Source organism: Labeo rohita, chromosome 5 (assembly GCF_022985175.1).
Source record: "Labeo rohita strain BAU-BD-2019 chromosome 5, IGBB_LRoh.1.0, whole genome shotgun sequence".
Taxonomy (NCBI): Eukaryota; Metazoa; Chordata; class Actinopteri; order Cypriniformes; family Cyprinidae; genus Labeo; species Labeo rohita.
The window spans coordinates 265,450-286,988 of record NC_066873.1 but is presented as its reverse complement, the minus strand read 5'-3'; the positions used below and the strand labels follow the sequence as shown (position 1 = coordinate 286,988).

Here is a 21,539-nt window from a genome sequence, read left to right as displayed (position 1 = left end):
GTAAAGGAGAGAGGTGAGTCTTCTCTATACCCAAATTTGCATGAGTGTGTTCGCCTCTCGGGCATTAAAAACGCATTCGCGGCGGCGGCTCCGTTCCACTTGATTCCCGCGGGAAACATGGCGCGTGGGCGGAGCGTGTTCAGCTCCCGAGGGGGTTGAACATATGCTGCGCGTTGCGATTGTGGTGTTAATTTTCTGCCATACTCGGGGGTATGGACAGAAAATAAAAAGGATAGTATAGCCATCTGAGGATGGTTATAGTTTTGCATTTATTATTTGGTTAAGTGCAGCAATCTGAGGCTAGCTGTGTGTTAACCTGTCCCTTCCACATGGGTCTCCGTCGCCTGCTGTCGGGTGTGGGAACCACGGTGTGTTCTCTGTTTTTTAGGTAGGTCCTCTTCGAGCACCCCCCTCTGGTCTCTGACTATGGTTGTGGCCTGCTTGTCCTGGATCTGCCTTCATCGTGGAGACATCATGGCCACTTTTGGCTTTCAGGTCCTCACTACAGCACTACAACTAGGGTTACGGCCCTACCTCCAGGTAAACTCTTCAGAAAATGTTTTCTTCGCAGGAGCTTCCTGGTCCCCCTGACTGGACATGTATGCCTTCAGGCCGCCTAACCGAGGCACTCTGTCTGCGTCCAGCCCTGAGGGGCTTCCTGTTCCAGGGTATCCACCCAATCATCATACAGACCTATCCTCATACCATCTTGGTGATGTAGTTGGTTTTCACCATCGTATGAGTAGACTGTGTTTCTGCGGGAACCCCTCTCAGTGCTCTGAGGAACAATGGATATGGTCTAGGCCCTCGTTTGCGAGGTTCTGCGGGCCTTGCTAGAACGAGGCTTATGCTTTCTGTCGAGATGGTTAGCACAGGACTGCCTGGATTGGTAGTGGCTCTTGGCCCCGCAAGAATATACCCACAGCACAGCCCAAGGGCTGAGGACGCTGCTGCTTTCTATGCAGCTATACAGTGCTTTCTCTGCTGCCAGGACATGATGATGCTCCCCTCACTATGGGAGGGCTCTTCTTAGAGCATGTCATCCCTGGGCGGGTCGGGTATTCCTCCTGTCTCTCAGGAATTTGAAGCCTGCCCCAACACACCGGCCTCTCACGCTGGTTAGGTGTATCGGCTCCATGGCAGTATTTCAGACAGCTAGCTGAGGCTAACTGTCTGCTTGGAGTAGCGATGCTCCCCTCACCTTGAGGGTCTGCTTGAGCATTGCCCCGTTCGGGCAACCGAGGTTCGCCCTTACTGCCCCCCTTGGAGCCTTGCTAAGCCGGCAGTGCTCCCCTCACCCTGAGGGTCCTCTTATTTCACCATTTCTCAACGGTACGTCTAAAAATCCATTCTTATGTTAAAGCCCACACAAACCCTTGGGCGCTTTCTCAAATCCATACATATGGTAAGTGCACACGTGAACCCTGGGGCACTTTTCTAAAATCCACGCTGTGGTAGGGAATGCACCAGAGCTTTGCGTCCATTCTAAAATCCTTTATGGTAGGGATTCACACGCTACTGCCCGTACCCTTCCTCGAGATGGTTAAAACCCCGGTCACCTTGGGTCCCTCTCCAGAGCATCTGCCAGGCTAAAGGAACGGTAATACTTGCGCTAGTTCTTGCGCACCCTCTATGATATGGGTTCACACTCAAACTCGTGCCCATTCTCTGAGTTGGTTGTTCCCGGACACCTTGGATACCACTCTTGAGCAGGTTGTTGCTACCTATGTTCTGTAGGACGGTTTCTGAGGGAACCTATGCAGAGCCCACGGTAGCCCCCTGCGTGACAGGCCAAACCTAGGTGAAACCCTAGGCATTCAGCCATATCCCCTTAAAGGAATATCTTCTAATTCCAAGCTTTGAGCTCTACCCCGGGTCCAGCATATCTGACCCCTTTCAGGTAAGTCTTGGGTATGAAGCTCGGACTTTTTGGCCGAAGGGGATAATGTCACTGACAGCCGTCACTACGTCTCAGGGGCAACTCCCTTAAGCTTAAGGCAGTTGGTACTTAGTGCTCGCCTCTATGATGGCATGCACTCCCCTCAGCATGGCAGCGTGGGTATAACTGTTCCCCATAGCGACCTCTAGAGGACGCGGTTCGAGTTCCTCGAAAGGGAACGTCTCAGGTTACGTATGTAACCCTGGTTCCCTGAGAAGGGAACGAGACACTGCGTCCTCTAGAGGTCGCTATGGGGAACGCCATCTCCGTGACCCATGTCTGAAGTCTATATACAAAAACATCAACAGAGTTGGCCGGCGACAGCTTACGACGTCACTACTGGTGCGACCACAGTATAAAAGGACACCGGTAGAACACAACATTTGCTTCTTCGTCTGAAGCTTATGTCCGAAGCATGGCGACAAGACTAGAGGACGCAGTGTCTCGTTCCCTTCTCAGGGAACCAGGGTTACATACGTAACCTGAGACGGTAGCTTATCTCTGCATCACACCAGTAAAGACGGCTCACTTTAATCGATAAGTAATTTAAAGGGGTTATTTGCAAAATTGCAAAATTCGCTTTTTTTTTGTTTGAACATAAATGTGCATTGGCAGTGTGTGCACACAACCATCCTTTAATGATAAAAATTCATCCAGTGTTTTTTTTTTGTTTGTTTGTTTGTTTGTTTTAAAATCCATATAAATCATAACCCTTTTTCAAATCAGATTTTCCATTCTCAGATTCTTGTCTTTGTGACGTCACAAAAACCAAGGCCACTCCCACGATAGCTGATTGACATGGCCGTCATACCTTAGACCTATGGGGTACATTGCATAAAAAAAACATATTCACAAATATCTTTTTATGTCACGAACACAACTTTGCCTGGCATTCATTTGTGAATCATGTCCTGAGCATTTGTAGATCACTCTGAGCATTTGTGCATTTTGAAACATTTCTAGTGTTAAGATGCTGACAATCTACAGATGCATGGACTCCACCTACCGTTTACTCAAGCCAATCAGATAACAGCCTCACTTTGCTGACCAATCATAGCACATTCTCAAGATAACCAATCATGTTTCGCTTTACAGTCAGGGTGGTTTCCTCCTGAAATACCATCATTTATTAGCACCGGTTTAAATAGCAAATATAAGGGCCATACAAATTTGTACATTAAAATCTGTTTAAAACTGTATTTCATTATACTGTGTGGTAAGCCAAGCCTCAATATTATTTTTACGTGCCTTTGAAAACACCAGAGAAAGAAACACTTTAACTGCTATGGAAACAACACTATATTGGATACAAACGCATTATGAAAGCGTCATGTCATTCGAGATTGAAAGAAAAGCATCAATAAGTAACTGACTAATAACTGGATTCCACCTCATGATCAACATAGGTGTTTGTATAATTCTTAAAACTGTCATCACACAACAGCTAACAACGTTTCCTAGTTTTTCAGGCAAGCTGTATGCACTAGGGGTCGCTGTATGCCTAAAAACGTCAGCGGGGAAAAATATCCCCTTGTACATGACTACTGTTTTGATATAGCTAAAAACAAACGTCACTGTATTATGCCACTGTCTTCACAAAGTTATATCTGCAGTCATAAGATGATTATTTTTAGTCATCAACTATGTTTTTGTCTATGGCAATTTTAAGCAGGCTACACTAATCACTTCTTAGTGGTGAATATAAACCAGCCTGTAATGACAACGAAAATTACAAGGAAATAAATACATATTTGCGTGCTGTAATGCTATAATAAAATGTTTTAAGATAACCCATATTATTTAAATTACTAAAATGCCCTAAATAGACTATGATGACCAATAATAATTCACCGCATGCACTGCATAGGGTGTATGAAACAATGACAAATTACAGCACACAGTTTCACCTAATTTACTAGTAATTTATTTAGTTATATAATTTATAATTGAATAAGAGAACAACACCAGTAAACTTGGGGTGATCATAAAAAAAAAAAAATGTATTCATTACATCATAGTTTGGATTTTTTCAAGAAATGGCAAGATTAGAATAAATAGCAATAAATGATTAAAAAAAGTGCAAAACAAAAAAATAACTAATTTTTACTAATTAATTTAATAATTTATTTTTTAACAACAGGGGATTGTAAATAAAACAATTTTAGTGAAAGTCAATGACTGGGAGACACAGATATGATGAATGAAGTTGTAAACTTGAGTAAAAGGTAATTGGAGTCCAGGCATTTGTGGATCATCAGTGTCTTGATGTTAGAAATGTTTCAAAATGCTCAAATGCTCACAGCGATCCATAAATGTGTGCAGCGATCTACAAATGCACAGGACACGATTCACAAATGAATGCCAGGCAAAGTTAATCATATACCTAATTCTATTTATTTATCGATGCGTTTAATTTTTGTTATTCTCTTTACATGTATTTGTGGATTATAATCAGTGTTGGGAAGGTTACTTCTTAAATGTCATAGGTTACAGATTACAAGTGTAACGTGGATGCTGAGGCGGAAGTTGAAACCATATGCGGAAGTTTATTAACAGAAGCAGCGTACAAATAAACAGGCAGAGGGTCAATAACCGGAAGGCAGTCCGATAGCATACAATACACAATCGTAATCCAAGCAGCAGTGAGTTTAAGCAGGCAGTGGGTCAGATAACGAGAGAACAGTCCAGTATAGCAAACGTAACAATGGGGGTAATCCAGAGAGCGATAGTCAAAAGGCAGATTGGGGTCAAACCTTGAAAACAGTCCACACAGGCAAACAATCCAAACAAGGGTGATCCATAAAATCAGTAATCCGGAGACAAAGCAAAACAGCAACAGGTAATCCAACAGAGTAATATACACGCTCAGTAAGGCAGGTTAACTGGCAATACTTCGCAAGTGAGTGAGCACATGGTGAGTCCTTAAATACTGCCAAACAGGAAGTAGCAGTAGAAGCAGCAGAGGGAGCGTGCAGGCAGTCCTGGGGTGAGGGCTCCCTCTGCTGGCTTGGCGTTACAACAAGTTACTCAATTTAAAATGTAATAAGTAGTGTAACTTTCCATTACTTTATTAAAGTAATGTAACATTACTTTTGAATACTTTTTAATTACTTTTCTAAATTTCTAATATTTCCAACTGTTAATCATTTAGAAACATATAAAGCAGACACAGTTAACCTTACAGTAGCACTCGACACTGATTACTGTCAGACTTTCAAAATCCTTCATCACTTGAATTAAGATCATAAGTAAGGGATAATATACATCTTTATTCTGCCATAACAGCTGGCTGGATGTACAATATCCCATTTATTACACAGCTGATTGCCACAAAAGTAAATAATTAGACATGAACCACTGATCTGAGTTTAAATATTTGAACACAAAGTTTCTATGAAGAAATCAGTTGCTAGCAAACGGCAAGTTCAAACTAGACATTTAAGGGATACAGTGCAGTCATACCACTTTTCTTACACAACATTTCACCACATAAATAATTAAGTATTAGTACTTAATTATTTAAGTACTAGTAATTATCTAAGTACTAGTACTTACTGTACTAGTTTGTTTACAGTACAGTGTACAAAACAAAATGACAGAAGCTGCCTTTGTGTGAAACAATAGAGCGAGTCCATGATACAGGATGACAGAATTAAGAAATTGTACACATAATTTTTTTTACACGGAGTTTTTAATACTTTATTAGCTAACCAAACGCAAAGCTTCCATCAAGAAAAACTATCAAGCGTATAGCTCCGACTTAATTTGCCCGGATGAGTCAGAGTTATTAGCTTTTACCAGTTATCGGGGAATAACATACCTTGGAATGTCACGACTGACCAATCAGAATCACTACGATCTTTTGGACTTTTGATTCTACGAACTTGGACTACTTAAGAATTGCTGGATCTATTGTTGTTTCACACTGTGACTCGTAATAAACTCTTTTCTTCACTTGCAATTGGATCCTGGTCGTTCATTTTGTGAGAGCAGCTGCAGCACAAATCAAAGTCGGACAAATGTTCTAACCAGAATGCATTGCTTTTGTCAGGTGGCAGCCGATCTTTGCTACGCCGCATGAAGTCGAACAAACCTATTAGATGTGTTCGACTCAACACAGCGCTGTGCAGCTGGATCAAATTCTGACTTGAAGCACTCTTCAGAGTGGCTGCAGGAGCTCTGATGACCACATGGCTGTTTCACGATTGGCCAGATTCACCGCATGACAGCGATCACGCGTGTTTCGGGTTTATTCTAACATTGTCAAGTTTAATAATGTTTACAAATCTGTGTTTTTAGAACAGTAAAAGTGTTTTTACTGTAGTCACAATGTTATATTAAGCCACATTTATTATAAAACACTGATAAAAGCATAAATAACCCCACTTTATTAGTATTTAAGTAGTATATGTTTATGTTAAACATTATTCTTGTTCAAATGGCGCTGTATTAAGCAGTATATAAAAAACGTGTTTCTGTTGCTCATGAAAACACTTTTGAAAAGTCTGTGTATTTGACAAATATTGCATTTAATTCACTTAATCTGTGATAGAGTAAGCAAACACCGCAAGAGTGTCTCTGACGAGAGCAGAAAGAGTCCGCCTCCGTTTTCAACTCCGCCCACGACTGCTCTTGGCTACTTTCGTTGATTGCCGTGTGTAGCCGTAGTTCAAGACAAACACACCTAATGGCAACATGAGGGATATTTATAGCAAACAATTGGGAACACATGACACAAACCAACCAATAAGCAAACAGAACTGAGAACCACATGATAGGACAATGAACCAATGAAAACATGAACTAAACAACCAATGGCGGAAATACAAGAGGGCAAGGGAATTACATGACTAGACAGGGATCATAGCTAAACTCCAAAATAAAAGACATGAAAACATGAACAAGAAACAAAACCCAAACTCCACGTTACTGTTACGAAGCGAACGAGACATGAAGCGAGTGGATCCAAATGCAAGCTTTTATTTAACAAAGGCATGGTCAAAACACAGGCAAGGTCAACACCAGCAAACAGATACAAACAAAGCAAGACACAAGAGTAATCCAGGGACAGGTGAGGGTCAGTCGCCGGCGAACATAACCCAAAGGGCAAAGAAAACAGAAATCCAAAACAGATCAAACAAGGGGTGAACAAAGTCTGAAACGGCAAGACAAAGGGTTAATCCACGACGGGCGATGAATCCAGGGCAGGCTGAAGGTAGACAGATAACCAGGCCAGGATACAAAACTCAGAAAACCAGACTAAGAAACTAGGAAATGCTTGGAGAGGCTCCGTAATAACACTAGGAGAGTGCTAAATGCTAGACAATACTCGGCAAATCGGAAAAAGGAAGTCCAAGGCTTGTGTAGTGTGTGACTGGCTGCAGCTCTGTTCGTAACGGGTGAAGTGGAGCATGTGAAATGTAGTCCAGGGTGTAGTGCAACAGTCTGTGTAATGTGAGAGTCAATATGATGGCAAGGTGACCTCTGGTCAAGAACAGGATTCATGACAGTTACTTCTTCAAAAATCTTTTACTATATAAGTGACCTTTAATTTGGAGCAAGAGAAACTAGGGGAAGGACTGCATCGTCTCAGAGATCAGACATTTTGCTCACAGCTGATTCGTACAGTGGCTAAGAGAACTCAACTCACTGCAAGTAAAAAAAAACACATGCAAATGGACCTTTTAATTAATTAATGATCAGATTGTCTCTAAACATTAATTTACTAAATTGTTCACTTCCCCTTATTTAGTTGCTGGAATACAATATGAAAGTTGTATGGTCTTTAATAATTGATTCCAAATAATTCCCACTACAGAGGGGAATAATGTGGATATAGAAAATACATTATGTATCCTTTAGACATTCCTTTTACTTTTTTTTTTTCCATATAGAAGCACTTGACAATAGATGACAACAGTAAAAAAAGGGTTTCGGGTGACTTTGGAAGACACTAAAATGAGAGGGACAACCAATATGTATTTTATTGAGAAGCGGTTAAGGACACCCTTGGAGGGTGTTTGGATTTTAATTGCTCGGACAGTGTTGGGAGAGAGAGGAGGTGAACCGGTTGAGCAGATGAAAAGATGACAGTATAGAAGAGATACAGATGGGAGGGGCATGGAAACAAAGGAGGGGGAAATAAGGGAAAAATGATGAGAGAAAATGCAGTCCACTCCAGAGCTGAAAGAAATGTTTTATTCATGCTGAGGCCATAGATGGGAGACGTGACAGGACAGAGGATTGTGAAATAGAGAAAGAAAGAGAGAGAATAAAAGAGGCATTCCCCGCTGAAATATAAATAACTATTAACCATATATTCACTGAAATATCAGCTTTGTTATTACCTAGTCAAAAAAATCTGTTTACCTAGTCAAGTTCAGTGAAGTGCATGTTTAAGACTGGACCCTCACCATTTTACAGTTGTTCCACGTCGACAGCCCTACTGGTATTGTAATGAAATATCATGGTACTGGACAGTTAAAGAAAGTTGTAGGAAAAAGTTGAAATTTAAAAATATTTATAATTATAAAAAAAAAAGAAAAAAGAAAGAAGTTGCAACCAATTAATAGCCTAATAATCCTCTGAACGCTCACAAGATGATTCGACCAGACCACAGCTATGCAACATCCGGTGGGTGATGTTTGCTCGCTCTGACTGGCTGTCATCAGAGGCAGCCTGATCAAGAGTCAGTCATGTTTGATATTGATTCGAGTTCAGGGACGCTTTGTCTTGATCGGGAGCATTTAAATAATTGTAATGACACCACACAACAGAGCCTTTTTTGGACAAAAAAAAAATCATTTGCGACAAGCCTTGAATCGGACTACACCCCACATCATTCGGGGGGGGCAAACTGGGCTTTAAATCAACCTTAAAATCTTCAAGTGTGTGGCCAGCCTCTCTCTAAAGTTCACCTTCCTTCTCTCTTATTGAAAATGCTGTAAGCATCGCCACCCTCTTAGTTCACGGACTGGAAACACTCGAGCAGACAAGAAAAAAAGACATTTTTCATTTTTGGAAGGTTCTGCAAGTCAGCCAGGGATATCTATTATTCCATTGACACAGTAGGTATTAAGTTATTTCCCTCTCTAAATACAACTTCATGAATATCTATTGGGTTCCAGGTGTGGACTCAGGGGGCAGTTTTTCAGCACAATGCTGTTCTCTTACGAGAGACTCTATATCGTACCTCTCTTACGTTCTTCTTCTGAGATTGAAGTAAAAAACACTAATATTAGAAACTGACTTATAAATCCTTTGAGATTTAAATAGTATCACCACTACTTTTCTTCTCATGTTCTTGTTTTCACTCTCTCTTCTTTAGAATTTGATTGCTTGGCAATCCTACACCTGTTTAAATTTGTACCCTTGTGTCAGATGCTCATGAGGGAGATTTTAATGTTCTCCAAAGGGAGTGAGAATGGCACAATGCCAGGGCTTGACTGGAGGGTGATGCTGAGCGGAGTTACAAGCCATTTATGCACTCCTTTAATAGTTTGGATAAATAATATCATAAATAAAAGGGTCTGTGAGAGCTAGCACAATGAGGAATCAAAGATGGATGAATCAGTAGCTACATTTACATGGACACTTTTTGCTTGACGAATCTGAACGTAGTGTTTACATGAACGCTAAATAAAGTGATTGAGTTGATACGTGCATTTCTATGTCACAAGCTTCTGATCGAATTTAATCTTTTGACATGCACGCACTGCATAAATATACAGTTTCCTGCTGTTGTGGCATACTGTTTTTAAAAGCGCACTTGATATTTATCTACTTCAGGTCCTAATTAGGCGATGACCAGCACATGAACTGTTTTTACTGTGCTGTGCTGCTTACTTTAAAAAGCAGCAAAAGTGCCCCTTCCCACACCCAAAAACAGTAATTTGTTAATGAGAGTCCTAAACAAGGACTGGTGGGACGATGTGCTGCTCCACTTCACAGACGCTGAGTGAAAGAAGAATTTCAGAATGACCGAAACTCATTTATGACACTTTATTCACTAGGAAGGACAGCTCATTCTCATGCACCACACATCATTGCGCTATTTTTATGTCACTGCACATGCGTGGTACGTTCCAGTTTTGTTTTTTTAACCTGATCAAGTGTTTACATGTCCTCTCACTCAGATTACAAAAGGAATAAGCCACCCTTTACAATCCGATTGAAATTCTAATGCACTCGCTGCATAAGTGCAGCATTGAACTTCTGCTGTCTCCAGAAGTCGCAATACCAGTTTCCGGTTTACTTTCGCGTCGCCAAAAATGTCAGTATTTACTAGATGTTATCGACATCTGCCTATAGTAAGCATCAGCGATCTCCATCCTATCGTTGATGCCTGGTTCTCTGCTCCAGCACGCAGGCAGAATAAGGGATTTAAACTCTATATATGGAGTTATTTGAAGTAGTTTAATCTAATTTTGTCATGATTCACAGGTCTGTGTGTTCATTCCTGTTTGTTTTGTCTATCTCTTTGTCACGTGTTAGCGGAACTTGTTACTTGGGCAACGCTGGGCTGCTATATATGTGAAGTGTTAGCTCTGGCCTTTTGTCAGATCGTTGTTGTTGTTGTTTTGTTCCACTCAGTTGGTTCGCAGTTTCCCGTGTTGTTTTTTTGTTCCTATTTGGAGTTTCTCTGCTTCTCTCTCTCTGGATTATCCCAGACGTTTTAATCAGCAGACACTGCACAGTCCGTTGCAGTCTCCTTGCTGCCAAGGCATGCTCTTCCATCAGCGGTCCACGATTCTGACCATCCTGTCTTATTTTTCTCTGCTTATTTCAATAAACTGTTTTGCAGTATTTGCAACTGGATTCAGCCTTTATTTCCTGATATAATGACCTGACCACAAATGGATCTAGCGAATGCTTCGGAGGTGAGAGACATCCTGTCTAGCAGCAATGATAGAATGGAAAGGCAAGAGGAACAGATCTTTGCCACTGGCCGTACGGTCCGGGCCTTGGTTGCGCAGGTGTCTGATTTAACTGCCCAGCTGCACTAGATGAAGACCGAGGCTGCGGCCACTGTGCCAGACCCACTGCCTGTTCCCCCCATTAGAGAACACCATTTTTGGCTTTTTTTTTTTTGCTCTCCACCCATCAGCATTTCCTACGGAGCAATCTAAAGTGGCATTGGTGATTATGCTCCTGTCAGGACAAGCGGGACTTTGGGGAACGGTGGTGTGGGAAAATAATCATCCGTGTTGCTCATCATTTTATTTCTGATGAACTCAAGAAAGTATTAGACTGAGCAGTTGCCAGTTGCAAAGCAGCTCATGTGCTGGTGGATCACAATCAAGGAAACCAATCTGTCACAGATTATTCCATTGAGTTTCCCACACTCGCTGCTGAATGCAAATGGAACGAGGAGGCACAATGGGACATGTTCCTGCATGGGATGGCTGACCGTATTCAAAAGGAGATTTTGTGCTGGATTTACCCACTGACTTGGATGGCTTAATTAAACTGGCTATCAGAGTGGATTCTCGTTTGCAACGTTGTGATCAACGTGTTCATTAGAACATGGTTCCTGAGAGTAGTGCTTGCTTTCCAGACACCTCCAATGCTACGGTGCTTTCGATCTGGAACCCATGCAGGTGGGCAAAACAATCTGTCATTTTTTTTCGAAAAAAAAAAATTCGTATACCTTTTATGCACAAAAGCTCGTGTAGTACAGGCTCTGGGATGTGCGTTCTTGAATGATTCGTTCATTTTGAATGGATCTTTAATGTGACTCGGGAAGAAACGAATCATCTCGGGGAGTGATTCGTTCAGTCACGCACGCGCAACATCCTATTAGGTTCTGTACTGGAATTAGTTCTCCTGTTTCGAGTCTTCAGGATTTTCGAGTCATTCGTTCATCTTATGAGGCTGTCACGTGATGAACGAACGACTCAAACCCGAAGACTTAAGATAAGAGGTGAGGTGAGCTAATAGACTAAAGAGCCATAGACTAAAGACCCAGGTAAACAATGAATGAATCTTTACTGTTTCTTATAGCATTACAGTTTTGTCTTGTTTGTAGTGTGATCAATGTTTGTGTAAGCAGTAGATGTGTTAGGGAAGTAACACATAACATTTTAATTATATTTTGCTAAAATGAACAAAATGACTCGAAAAAAGATTTGTTCATTTTGCTGAACGAGACTCAAAGGTCTGAGTCAGTAAAATGATCCGAACTTCCTGTCACTACTACAAATCACATCTAAGTTCATCATCTGTGTACTCCGGCTCAAAAAGGTAGAGAATGGCTAAAAACTCCATCTTATTTTCTCCTACAACTTCAGAATCCTCCGACATCGTTGTAGCTTTTTGTTTGTAAACAGTGTTTGACTTACATGCACTTTCTTAGTCTTTGCAAGTTCACTTTGTAAACACTGGGTCTGTAGTTCCGCGTGACCTTTCAGCGTGATTCAATAGTATGTAGTATCCCAGAACCTGTGCTACACAAGCTTTTGTGCTTAAAAAGTATACAATTTTTTATTTTCAGAAAAAATGACTGATCGTTTCACTAGATAAGACCCTTCTTCCTCGGCTGGGACCATTTAGAGCCTTTTGAAGCTGCATTTAAACTGCATTTTGGAAGTTCAAAATCGGGGGCACAATTGAAGTCCATTATATGAAAAAACCTGAAATGTTTTCCTCAAAAACCATAATTTCTTTATGACTGAAGACAGAAAGACATGAACATCTTGGATGACAAGGGGGTGAGTACATTATTTGTAAATTGTTCTGGAAGTAGAGTTCTCCTTTAACTTAGTATATCTTACCAATTCTGAGGGTTTATATTATTTCCATGGCCATTGGATTATAATATAAACAAAGTACTAGAATGTTACTGTGAGCCAGGTAGCAAAATCTAGGCACAGATAATAACTTTGTGAACATAAAAAGACCAGACAATGTTCTTTCCAATGAAACCAGAATTTATTGAACTACTCTAAGATACATGAACTAAACTACTAAAATCCACACACACAGACACTCACTCACACATATACGCATGGGGTTTAAGGAATGAGAATTATGGAGTTTTAATGGATTCCCAAAATTTCAAGAATCTGCTACTAGTTCTTAAATCGCAACCAGAGAAGACACAAAAGCAGAGATTTTATTTTGGTTACACTTTATTTTGATAGTCCACTTTAGACATTCTACTAACTATAAGTAACTTTGCAATTACATGTCAACTAATTCTCATTCATTTGCAACTACAAGACTACTAACTCTCAGGGCAGACTGTTAGGTTAGGTTTAGGGTTAGTAGAATAAGTTGACATATACTTGCAAAGTTTAGAAGAGTGTTAGAAGATATTAAGCAGACAGTCTACTAATACTCTAATAACTAGTTGACATGCAGTTGCAAAGTTACTTACTGTTAGTAGAATGTCTAAAGTGGGCTACCAAAATAAAGTGTTACCTTGACGTTAGCTGCTTAATAAGATTTAGCACCAGTTCAGCAAGAGGTTAAGGAGACCTTGTTTTACTTGTGTTCGGGCGAAAGCGGGGTTTTCCTCGATGGGCTTGTCTTAGCAGAGGGAATCACAGCGCTTCTGGTTGGTTGTCAGTCGTTCTTTGGGTGACGTCTTTGGGAAGCCTTCGGTGGTGATTGGACAGTTGGAAAGGCTGGATGAGTCTTTGGACTCTGATTGCCTAGTTATGCCGGATGATGCTCCCAGAGTTTGGCTGAGAGACTGAGTTCACACGGCAGAGTCACAAAGCTGTTAGCGGGTTCTGAAGAGCTCTGGATGGCAAGAATGCCTTGCTGGTCAAGGGTTGTGAACTCAGGTGAGCGCTGGCGAAGTGTTTCTGTTGTTGCGAGCATCTCAAGTGGTTCAAGCCATCGGAGTGTTTCAAACTGTTCCAGCAGTTCGGTGTTTCAAGAAGTTTGGTCAATGTTCGGCGGTTCAGGCAGTTCAGGCAGTCCGAGCTGTTCGGACAGTTCAAGCGAAGATCTGTTGGGAACATTGGGTTTTAACCGGGCTGACTAAGTCCATCCCACAAAGTTGTGTTACAATCGGTTTAGCTGCAAGGTGGAGCTCCGCCCCATACTGTTGCATACCTTAGCATAATGTTTTTCCGTCACATGAAGGCAACTTTCTTCAGGAGTTTGTTAATCACTTCAGTAAACCTTGATAAATCAAATGTTTTACATCATACCAATTTCTAATTCATTTCAACGTTCAATGCTTATCACAGCAATTCATTAGCCATTCATTATTCTGCATACACAATATTAACTTCGAGTACCTAAAGGGGTTATGAACTGTGGCTACTTTATAGGTTATAATAAGCACATCAAGCACATGAAAGACATAGAAACACATAATTGTGAATTATTTGCTCTACTAGCAACGGTTATAAATGATTGTCTTTTTAGTATTTGTGTGTGTAAGTTCATGTATTCTTTGTTAGAGGTAAAGAACATTTGGAGCAAATCAGAGGGGAAGAAAGGAATGTTCGAGGGGTCAGGAGAGTGTTACGTTGTTGGTATCCCATGAGCCCTGCGGGCTGAATATGTCAATGTAAATATGTCTTTTCTGTTGCATAGCTGGTCACCAGTTGCCCTGACCATCTGTTCTTGAGATGGCCTCAGACGAGGGGGGGAGATCCTCCTCCCTAGTTAGAGGAGCCGTGTTAACACTGTTTTATTGTTCTGCAGGCCTGTGGCAGTATCTAGCGAATCACTCTCTTCCTGTGTCTCTTCCATGTGTAAGCAAATGGGGGTTAAACAAGCACCATTAACTGTGTAGCTTGCATGTTTCTAAAGCACAAAGGTGTCTTGTCCCCTGGGGAAATAAAGCAGTTATTGAGAGGATCAGAGGATTCCAATGGCCTCTTCAGAGGCCATAGGGACGGCCATTAATGAAGTTTATTGCTCAGGCTGGTCAGAGAAGAAAATTTCTAGATTCCCCTGGAATGTAGTAATGCTGTGGTTCTTTTGGTGATTTGTTTGATAGAGGCCCCACACAAGGTTCCTGTTATTCCACTCACCCAGCCTATCTCGGTCAATGCCCTCGGCGGTCAAGCACTACCATCCATCACTCATTCCACCGGGCCGGTGGAATGACATATTGATATTTTCCTCTTCTCTCCAGGAACATGTTTAGCACGTCAGGTGAGAGAATGGGATCCCGAAGAGATTCAGGCTGTGGTGGATTGGCCAATCCCAGATTCCCACAAGGCCCTGCAGAGATTTCTGGGCTTTGCCAATGTTAACCAGCATTTTATTCGCAATTACAGCCAGCTAGCTGCCCCTCTGACTGCCTTGACCTACACCAAGATGATGTTCAGGTGGTCTAAAGCAGCCAATGCTGCTTTTTCCAACCTCAAGAGCCACTTTGTTTCAACTCCCGTTCTTATTGCCCCTAATCCCTTCCGCCAGTTTGTGGTGGAGGTTGACGCATCAGAGGTGGGGGTGGGGCATGGTTCTTTCCTAGCACTGTTCTGCAGATGACAAGATCCATCCATGCACATTTTTTCTCATCGTTTCGTCATCCCCAGCCGAGCAAAAGTATGACATTGGTAATAGAGAGTTGTTGACCGTCAAGCCATGGTGCCATTGATTGGAAGGCTCGGGGGTGTCTTTCATCATCTGGACCGATCACAAAAACCTTGAGTACATCAGGTCCACCAAACGTTTAAACTCCAGACAGGCTAGGTGGGCTCTTGTTTTCAGTCGTTTTGATTTTTCTATCTCTTACTCTCTGGGTTCTAAAAACATCAAACCTGATGCCTTGTCTCTCATTTTTGATCTTTCAAGTCAAGTCAAGTCACCTTTATTTATATACCGCCTTTAACAATACAGAATTGTGACAAGGCGGCTGTACAGTATTAAATAGGAAACAGTACATCAACAATGCCAAAGGCAAGATTAAACTTTCACTTTATAGGTAAAGGTAGTTAATCAAAAACAATAAAATAAAATGCAATATTGTGTTAAGAGAAAGTGTCCCCAACTAAGCAAGCCAGAGGCGACAGCGGCAAGGAACCAAAACTCCATCGGTGACAAATGGAGAAAAAAACCTTGGGAGAAACCAGGCTCAGTCGGCGGGCCAGTTCTCCTCTGGCCAAAGTTCCCGTGGTCTTGTGCCGACAGCCGTCTAGGTGATGTGGTCTTCACTGTGGATCCGTCTCTGGGGCTCATCTAGTTGATGTGGACTCCGCTGACATTCAGGGCTGTAGAGGTCATCTCTAGGTGCTGATCCACCATCTGGGCTGGGTTCGGACTGGATCCGAGGGACTGCAGTGACCATCTGATCTGGATACGGACTGGATCTGGTGGTTAACGTGACCTCGGAATAAGAGAGAAACAGACTAATATTAGCGTAGATGCCATTCTTCTGACGATGCACTGAGTACATCGGGTGTTATGGGAAGTGTTCCCGGTTCCGGTTGACCTAATTAGTGCAGCCTAACAATCCTTTAACGGATTTGAATTATAAGACAAGGTTAAAGAGATGGGTCTTTAATCTAGATTTAAACTGACAGAGTGTGTCTGCGTCCCGAACATTGTAGGGTAGATTGTTCCAGAGTTTGGGCGCTAGATAAGAAAATGATCTCCCGCCCGCGGTTGATTTTGATATTCTCGGTATTATCAAATTGCCAGAGTTTTGAGAACGCAGCGGACGTGAGGGACTATAATGTGATAGGAGCTCGCTCAGGTACTGACGAGCTAAACCATTCAGGGATTTGTAAGTAATTAGCAAGATTTTAAAATCTATACGATGTTTAATAGGGAGCCAGTGCAGTGTAGACAGAACCGGGCTAATATGATCATACTTTTTGGTTCTAGTAAGAACTCTAGCTGCTGCATTTTGGACCAGCTGGAGTTTGTTTATTAAGCGAGCAGAACAACCACCCAATAAAGCATTACAATAATCTAACCGTGAGGTCATAAATGCATGAATTAATGTTTCAGCATTTGACATTGATAGCATAGGTCGTAGTTTAGATATATTTTTGAGATGGAAAAATGCAGTTTTGCAAATACTAGAGATGTGGTTTTCAAAGGAAAGATTACCATCAAATAGCACACCTAGGTTCCTAACTGATGACGAAGAATTGACAGAACAGCCATCAAGTATTAGACAGTGTTGTAGGTTATTACACGCTGAGGTTTTAGGCCCAATAATTAACACCTCTGTTTTTTCAGAGTTTAGCAGTAAGAAATTACTTGTCATCCAATTTTTTAACTCAACTACACAATCCATTAGTTTTTCAAATTGGTACGTTTCGCCGGGCCGCGAAGAAATATAGAGCTGAGTATCATCAGCATAGCAGTGAAAGCTAACACCATATTTCCTGATGATATCACCCAAGGGTAACATGTAAAGCGTAAAGAGTAATGGCCCTAGTACTGAGCCTTGCGGTACTCCATACTGCACTTGTGATCGATATGATACCTCTTCATTTACTGCCACGAATTGATGGCGGTCAGATATATACGATTTGAACCATGCCAAGGCACTACCACTAATGCCAACATAATTCTCAAGTCTATTCAAGAGAATGTTGTGGTCAACAGTATCAAACGCAGCACTAAGATCCAGTAGCACTAACAGAGAGATACAACCACGATCGGATGACAAGAATAGATCATTTGTAACTCTAATAAGAGCAGTCTCAGTACTATGGTACGGTCTAAAACCTGACTGAAAATCCTCACAGATATCATATTTCTGTAGGAAGGAAGATAACTGTGAGGATACAACCTTTTCTAATATCTTCAACAGAAATGGGAGATTCGAGATAGGTCTGTAATTAGTTAATTCGTTGGGGTCAAGTTGTGGTTTTTTAATTAGAGGCTTAATAGAAGCCAGTTTGAAGGTTTTGGGGACATATCCTAATGACAGTGATGAATTAATAATATTTAGCAGAGGATCTATGAGATCTGGAAGCAAGTCTTTTAGTAGCCTAGATGGAATAGGGTCTAGCATACAAGTTGTTGGTTTAGATGATTTAACAAGTTTATACAATTCTTCCTGACCTATAGTAGAGAATGAGTTGAATTGTTCCCCAGGAGGTCTATAGCGCACTATCTGATGCGACACTGTAATTGACGGCTGCATAGTGACAATTTTGTCTCTAATTGTATCGATCTTAGAAGTAAAGTAGTTCATGAAGTCATTACTGCTATGCTGATGGTCATAGTCATCAGTTGGTTCTTTATTTTTTGTTAACTTAGCCACTGTATTGAATAAATACCTATTGTTATGTTTGTTTTCTTCTAAAAGAGTCGAGAAGTAATCAGATTTGGCCGATTTTAACGCTTTTCTGTACGATAGGGTACATTCCCGCCAAGCAGTACGAAAAACCTCTAATTTTGTTTTCCTCCAGCTGCGCTCCATTTTCCGGGCTGCTCTCTTTAGGGCGCGAGTGTGCTCGTTATACCACGGGGTCGGACTATTTTCCTTAATCTGGAAAAGAGAGAGTCAATAGTTTCTGTTACATCATCAAGTTTTTCTGAGCTATTGGACATGCTGAGGAATTCAGATAAGTCAGGAAGATTACTTAGAAAGCAATCTTTTGTAGTAGAAGTGATGGTTCTACCATACTTGTAATAAGGAGTTGAATTTACAGTTTTAGTCATCTGGAGTATACACGAGACTAGATAATGATCAGAGATATCATCACTTTGCTGCAGAATCTCAACGGCATTGACATCAATTCCATGTGACAGTATTAAGTCTAGAGTATGATTTTGACAATGAGTGGGACCTGACACGTGTTGTCTAACTCCAATAGAATTTAGAATGTCTGTAAATGCAGCTGCCAGTGCATCATTTTCAATATCAACATGGATGTTAAAGTCACCTACTATTAAGACCTTATCTGTAGCTAACACCAGCTCAGATATAAAATCAGCAAATTCTTTAAGAAAATCTGTATGGTGCCCTGGTGGCCTGTATACAGTAGCAAGTACAGACGTCATAGGGGATTTATCATTAACACTTGTTTCTCTGGATAATGTTATATGGAGCACCATTACTTCAAACGAGTTATACTTGAAATCCGTTCTCTGTGAAACACTAAAAATATTGCTATAAATTGTAGAAACGCCTCCCCCTTTACCTTTTAGACGTGGCTCATGTTTATAACAGTAATCATGAGGGGTAGACTCATTTAAGATAATGTAATCATCTGATTTTAGCCAGGTTTCTGTCAAACATAGCACATCTAGGTTATGATCAATGATCATATCATTTACAAAAAGCGCTTTTGTAGAGAGGGACCTGATATTCAAAAGGCCAAGTTTTATCATTTGTTTCTCTGTATTATGTAAATTTTTTATTTGTTGAACGTTGATTAGATTGTTACTCTTAAATTGGTTTGGACGTCTTTTGTATTGTCTAGCTCGGGGAACAGACACAGTCTCTATAGCATGATATCTAGGTGTAAGGGTCTCTTTGTGCTGAGAATGAACTGATTTTGGTGACATGAGGCGGCTAGCAGACGGTCGGATTAGCCAGTCTGTCTGCTTCCTGACCTGGGCCCCAGTTAGTCAAGTGCAAACTCTAAGACTATATGCCATATTACTAGAGAGAAGAGCAGCACCACCCCTGGAGGGATGAAGACCGTCTCTTTTCAACAGGTCAGGTCTGCCCCAAAAACTTGTCCAATTGTCTATGAAACCTATGTTATTCTGCGGGCACCACTTAGACATCCAGCCATTTAGTGACGACAGTCTGCTATGTATCTCGTCAGCACAATACGCAGGGAGGGGGCCAGAGCAAATTACAGTGTCAGACATCGTACTTGCAAGTTCACACACCTCTTTAACATTATTTTTAGTGATCTCCGACTGGCGAAGTCGAACATCATTTGTGCCGACGTGAATAACGATCTTACTGAGTTTACGTTTAGCATTGGCCAGCACTTTTAAATTTGCCAAGATGTCAGGCGCTCTGGCTCCCGGTAAACATTGGACTATGGTGGCTGGTGTCTCTATTTTCACGTTCCGTACAATAGAATCGCCAATAACTAGAGCACTTTGATCAGGTTTCTCAGTGGGTGCGTCACTGAGTGGCTAGAACCTGTTTGATGTTCTGATCGGAACGGAAGAGCAGTGTTTTGACCCGCGACTATGCCGTCTCACAGTCACCCAGTTGCCCTGCTGCAAGGCGAAGTTACCGGAACCGAACAATGTACGGGACTTCCTAAGCTAGTCGCATCCAAAGCCGTATCTAATGCCCTCACATTCTTACTATCCTCGATTAAAGTTTGGATGCGTGTCTCTAGTTCTGAAATCTTCTCTGTCAGCCTAACTATTTCCCTGCATTTATCACATGTGAATCCCTCACTGCCGACAGAGATTGATAAACTATACATATGACAGGTGATGCAGGTTACCAGGAAAGGAGAAGAAGCCATTACTCACCGTAGTTGTAGAACGATTTCAACTCACCACTGTTGTCTGATGAACTTGTGTAGAAAAAGGCTTAGAGAATAAGTAAAAGTGAATGGCAAGCTAACCGGCTAACACACTACAAACACGCTGCACTCGCGGTTGTAGAATAAAAACGAGCGATCAACGAGAGCGAGGGAAAAAAGGAAAGCGGTAATAGACGTGAATAGAGACGTGAGTGAGTAGTACCTACAGGCACATAACGTATCAAATATGATTTATGGCCTGATTTATGACTGGATTTATGAGCGTATTTTTGACTCTGTCATTGTTGATGGACAGTTAGACACATGTCTAGTGTGTGTATGATTAGATTTATGAGTGAATTTATGTGTTTATGACCTGTCTGTCACTCTGACTGCCATGTGACCAGGGTCTGTCAGCTCTGAGTGACATGACAGTGTTTGTGTAAATCAAAAGATCAAAAACAGATGTTAGATTTGACTTTAATTGTATTTCTGAGTGGTTTTATGATGTTTTATCTCATCCGCTTCCCTGGTGTTTTATGGTGTTTGCTTCTTCCAGATCTTTTGCTAACAGTCTGGGAGTTTTGGGTTTCGTCCTGATTGTGGAAAAATGGCAGAGCAAATGTGTGTGTGTATTGTCACCTCAAAGGGATCAGTTTGTTGTAAGATTACTACGGTATATGCTAATGTTTAGATACCAGCCTACTGGGGCCCCATTTACATCTACCCCCCCACGTGCAAGGACACAAACCCCCCTAAAACAAACCCTAACACCATAAGCAGAGGCCAACGCAAAGATTCAAATGTATGATAAAGAATTAAACAAAATAAACTTTTCAAAAAAAAAAAAAAAAAAAGACTTTTATTAAACTGTCACCCATCTCCTCAGCAGGACGCCTAAGTTTACTTCACCGTATTACAAATAGATCCTAAACTAATCATGACAAAACTGTATATCGTTGGAAATGTCTAAGACACCTAAATAGATATTTGGCCACTGTTTGTGCTACAAATTATGTAGGAAAAGTAATAGATTAACTAATGACAAAAGTGCACCTCAAAAATCTACATCATAACAGGAGTTCTGACCTTTTTAAAAAAAAAAAAAAAAAAAAAAAACATTCTTTGTTGCCTTTTTCTCCATCATGTTTTAGAAATCGTAAGAAATTATATATCAGTCGAAAACTTTGGGTCTGAAAATGTATCTTTTGAAAACCATTTTAAAA

General features: G+C 41.2%; 1 protein-coding gene across 1 annotated transcript; it reads right to left on the bottom strand.

The window, feature by feature from the left end:
• Positions 1-13,469: 13,469 nt before the first annotated feature.
• Positions 13,470-19,367, bottom strand: LOC127166056 (uncharacterized). The gene is made up of 3 exons (XM_051111133.1): positions 18,366-19,367; positions 13,702-13,870; positions 13,470-13,634 (listed from the first exon to the last, which is right to left on the bottom strand). The coding sequence occupies exons 1-3, from the start codon at positions 19,202-19,204 to the stop codon at positions 13,470-13,472; spliced, it is 1,173 nt and encodes a 390-aa protein (XP_050967090.1). The 5' UTR covers positions 19,205-19,367.
• Positions 19,368-21,539: the final 2,172 nt, after the last annotated feature.

Excerpts from the sequence above, each read along its gene's own strand:
- LOC127166056 (XM_051111133.1), bottom strand. The coding sequence starts at position 19,204 with ATGATAAAACTTGGCCTTTTGAATATCAGGTCCCTCTCTACAAAAGCG. Across the intron at positions 13,871-18,365 it reads GAAACTATTGACTCTCTCTT|CTCGGACTGCCTGAACTGCC; the intron begins TTCCAGATTAAG and ends CTGTCCGAACAG. Across the intron at positions 13,635-13,701 it reads CACAACCCTTGACCAGCAAG|TCTCTCAGCCAAACTCTGGG; the intron begins GCATTCTTGCCA and ends GTGTGAACTCAG.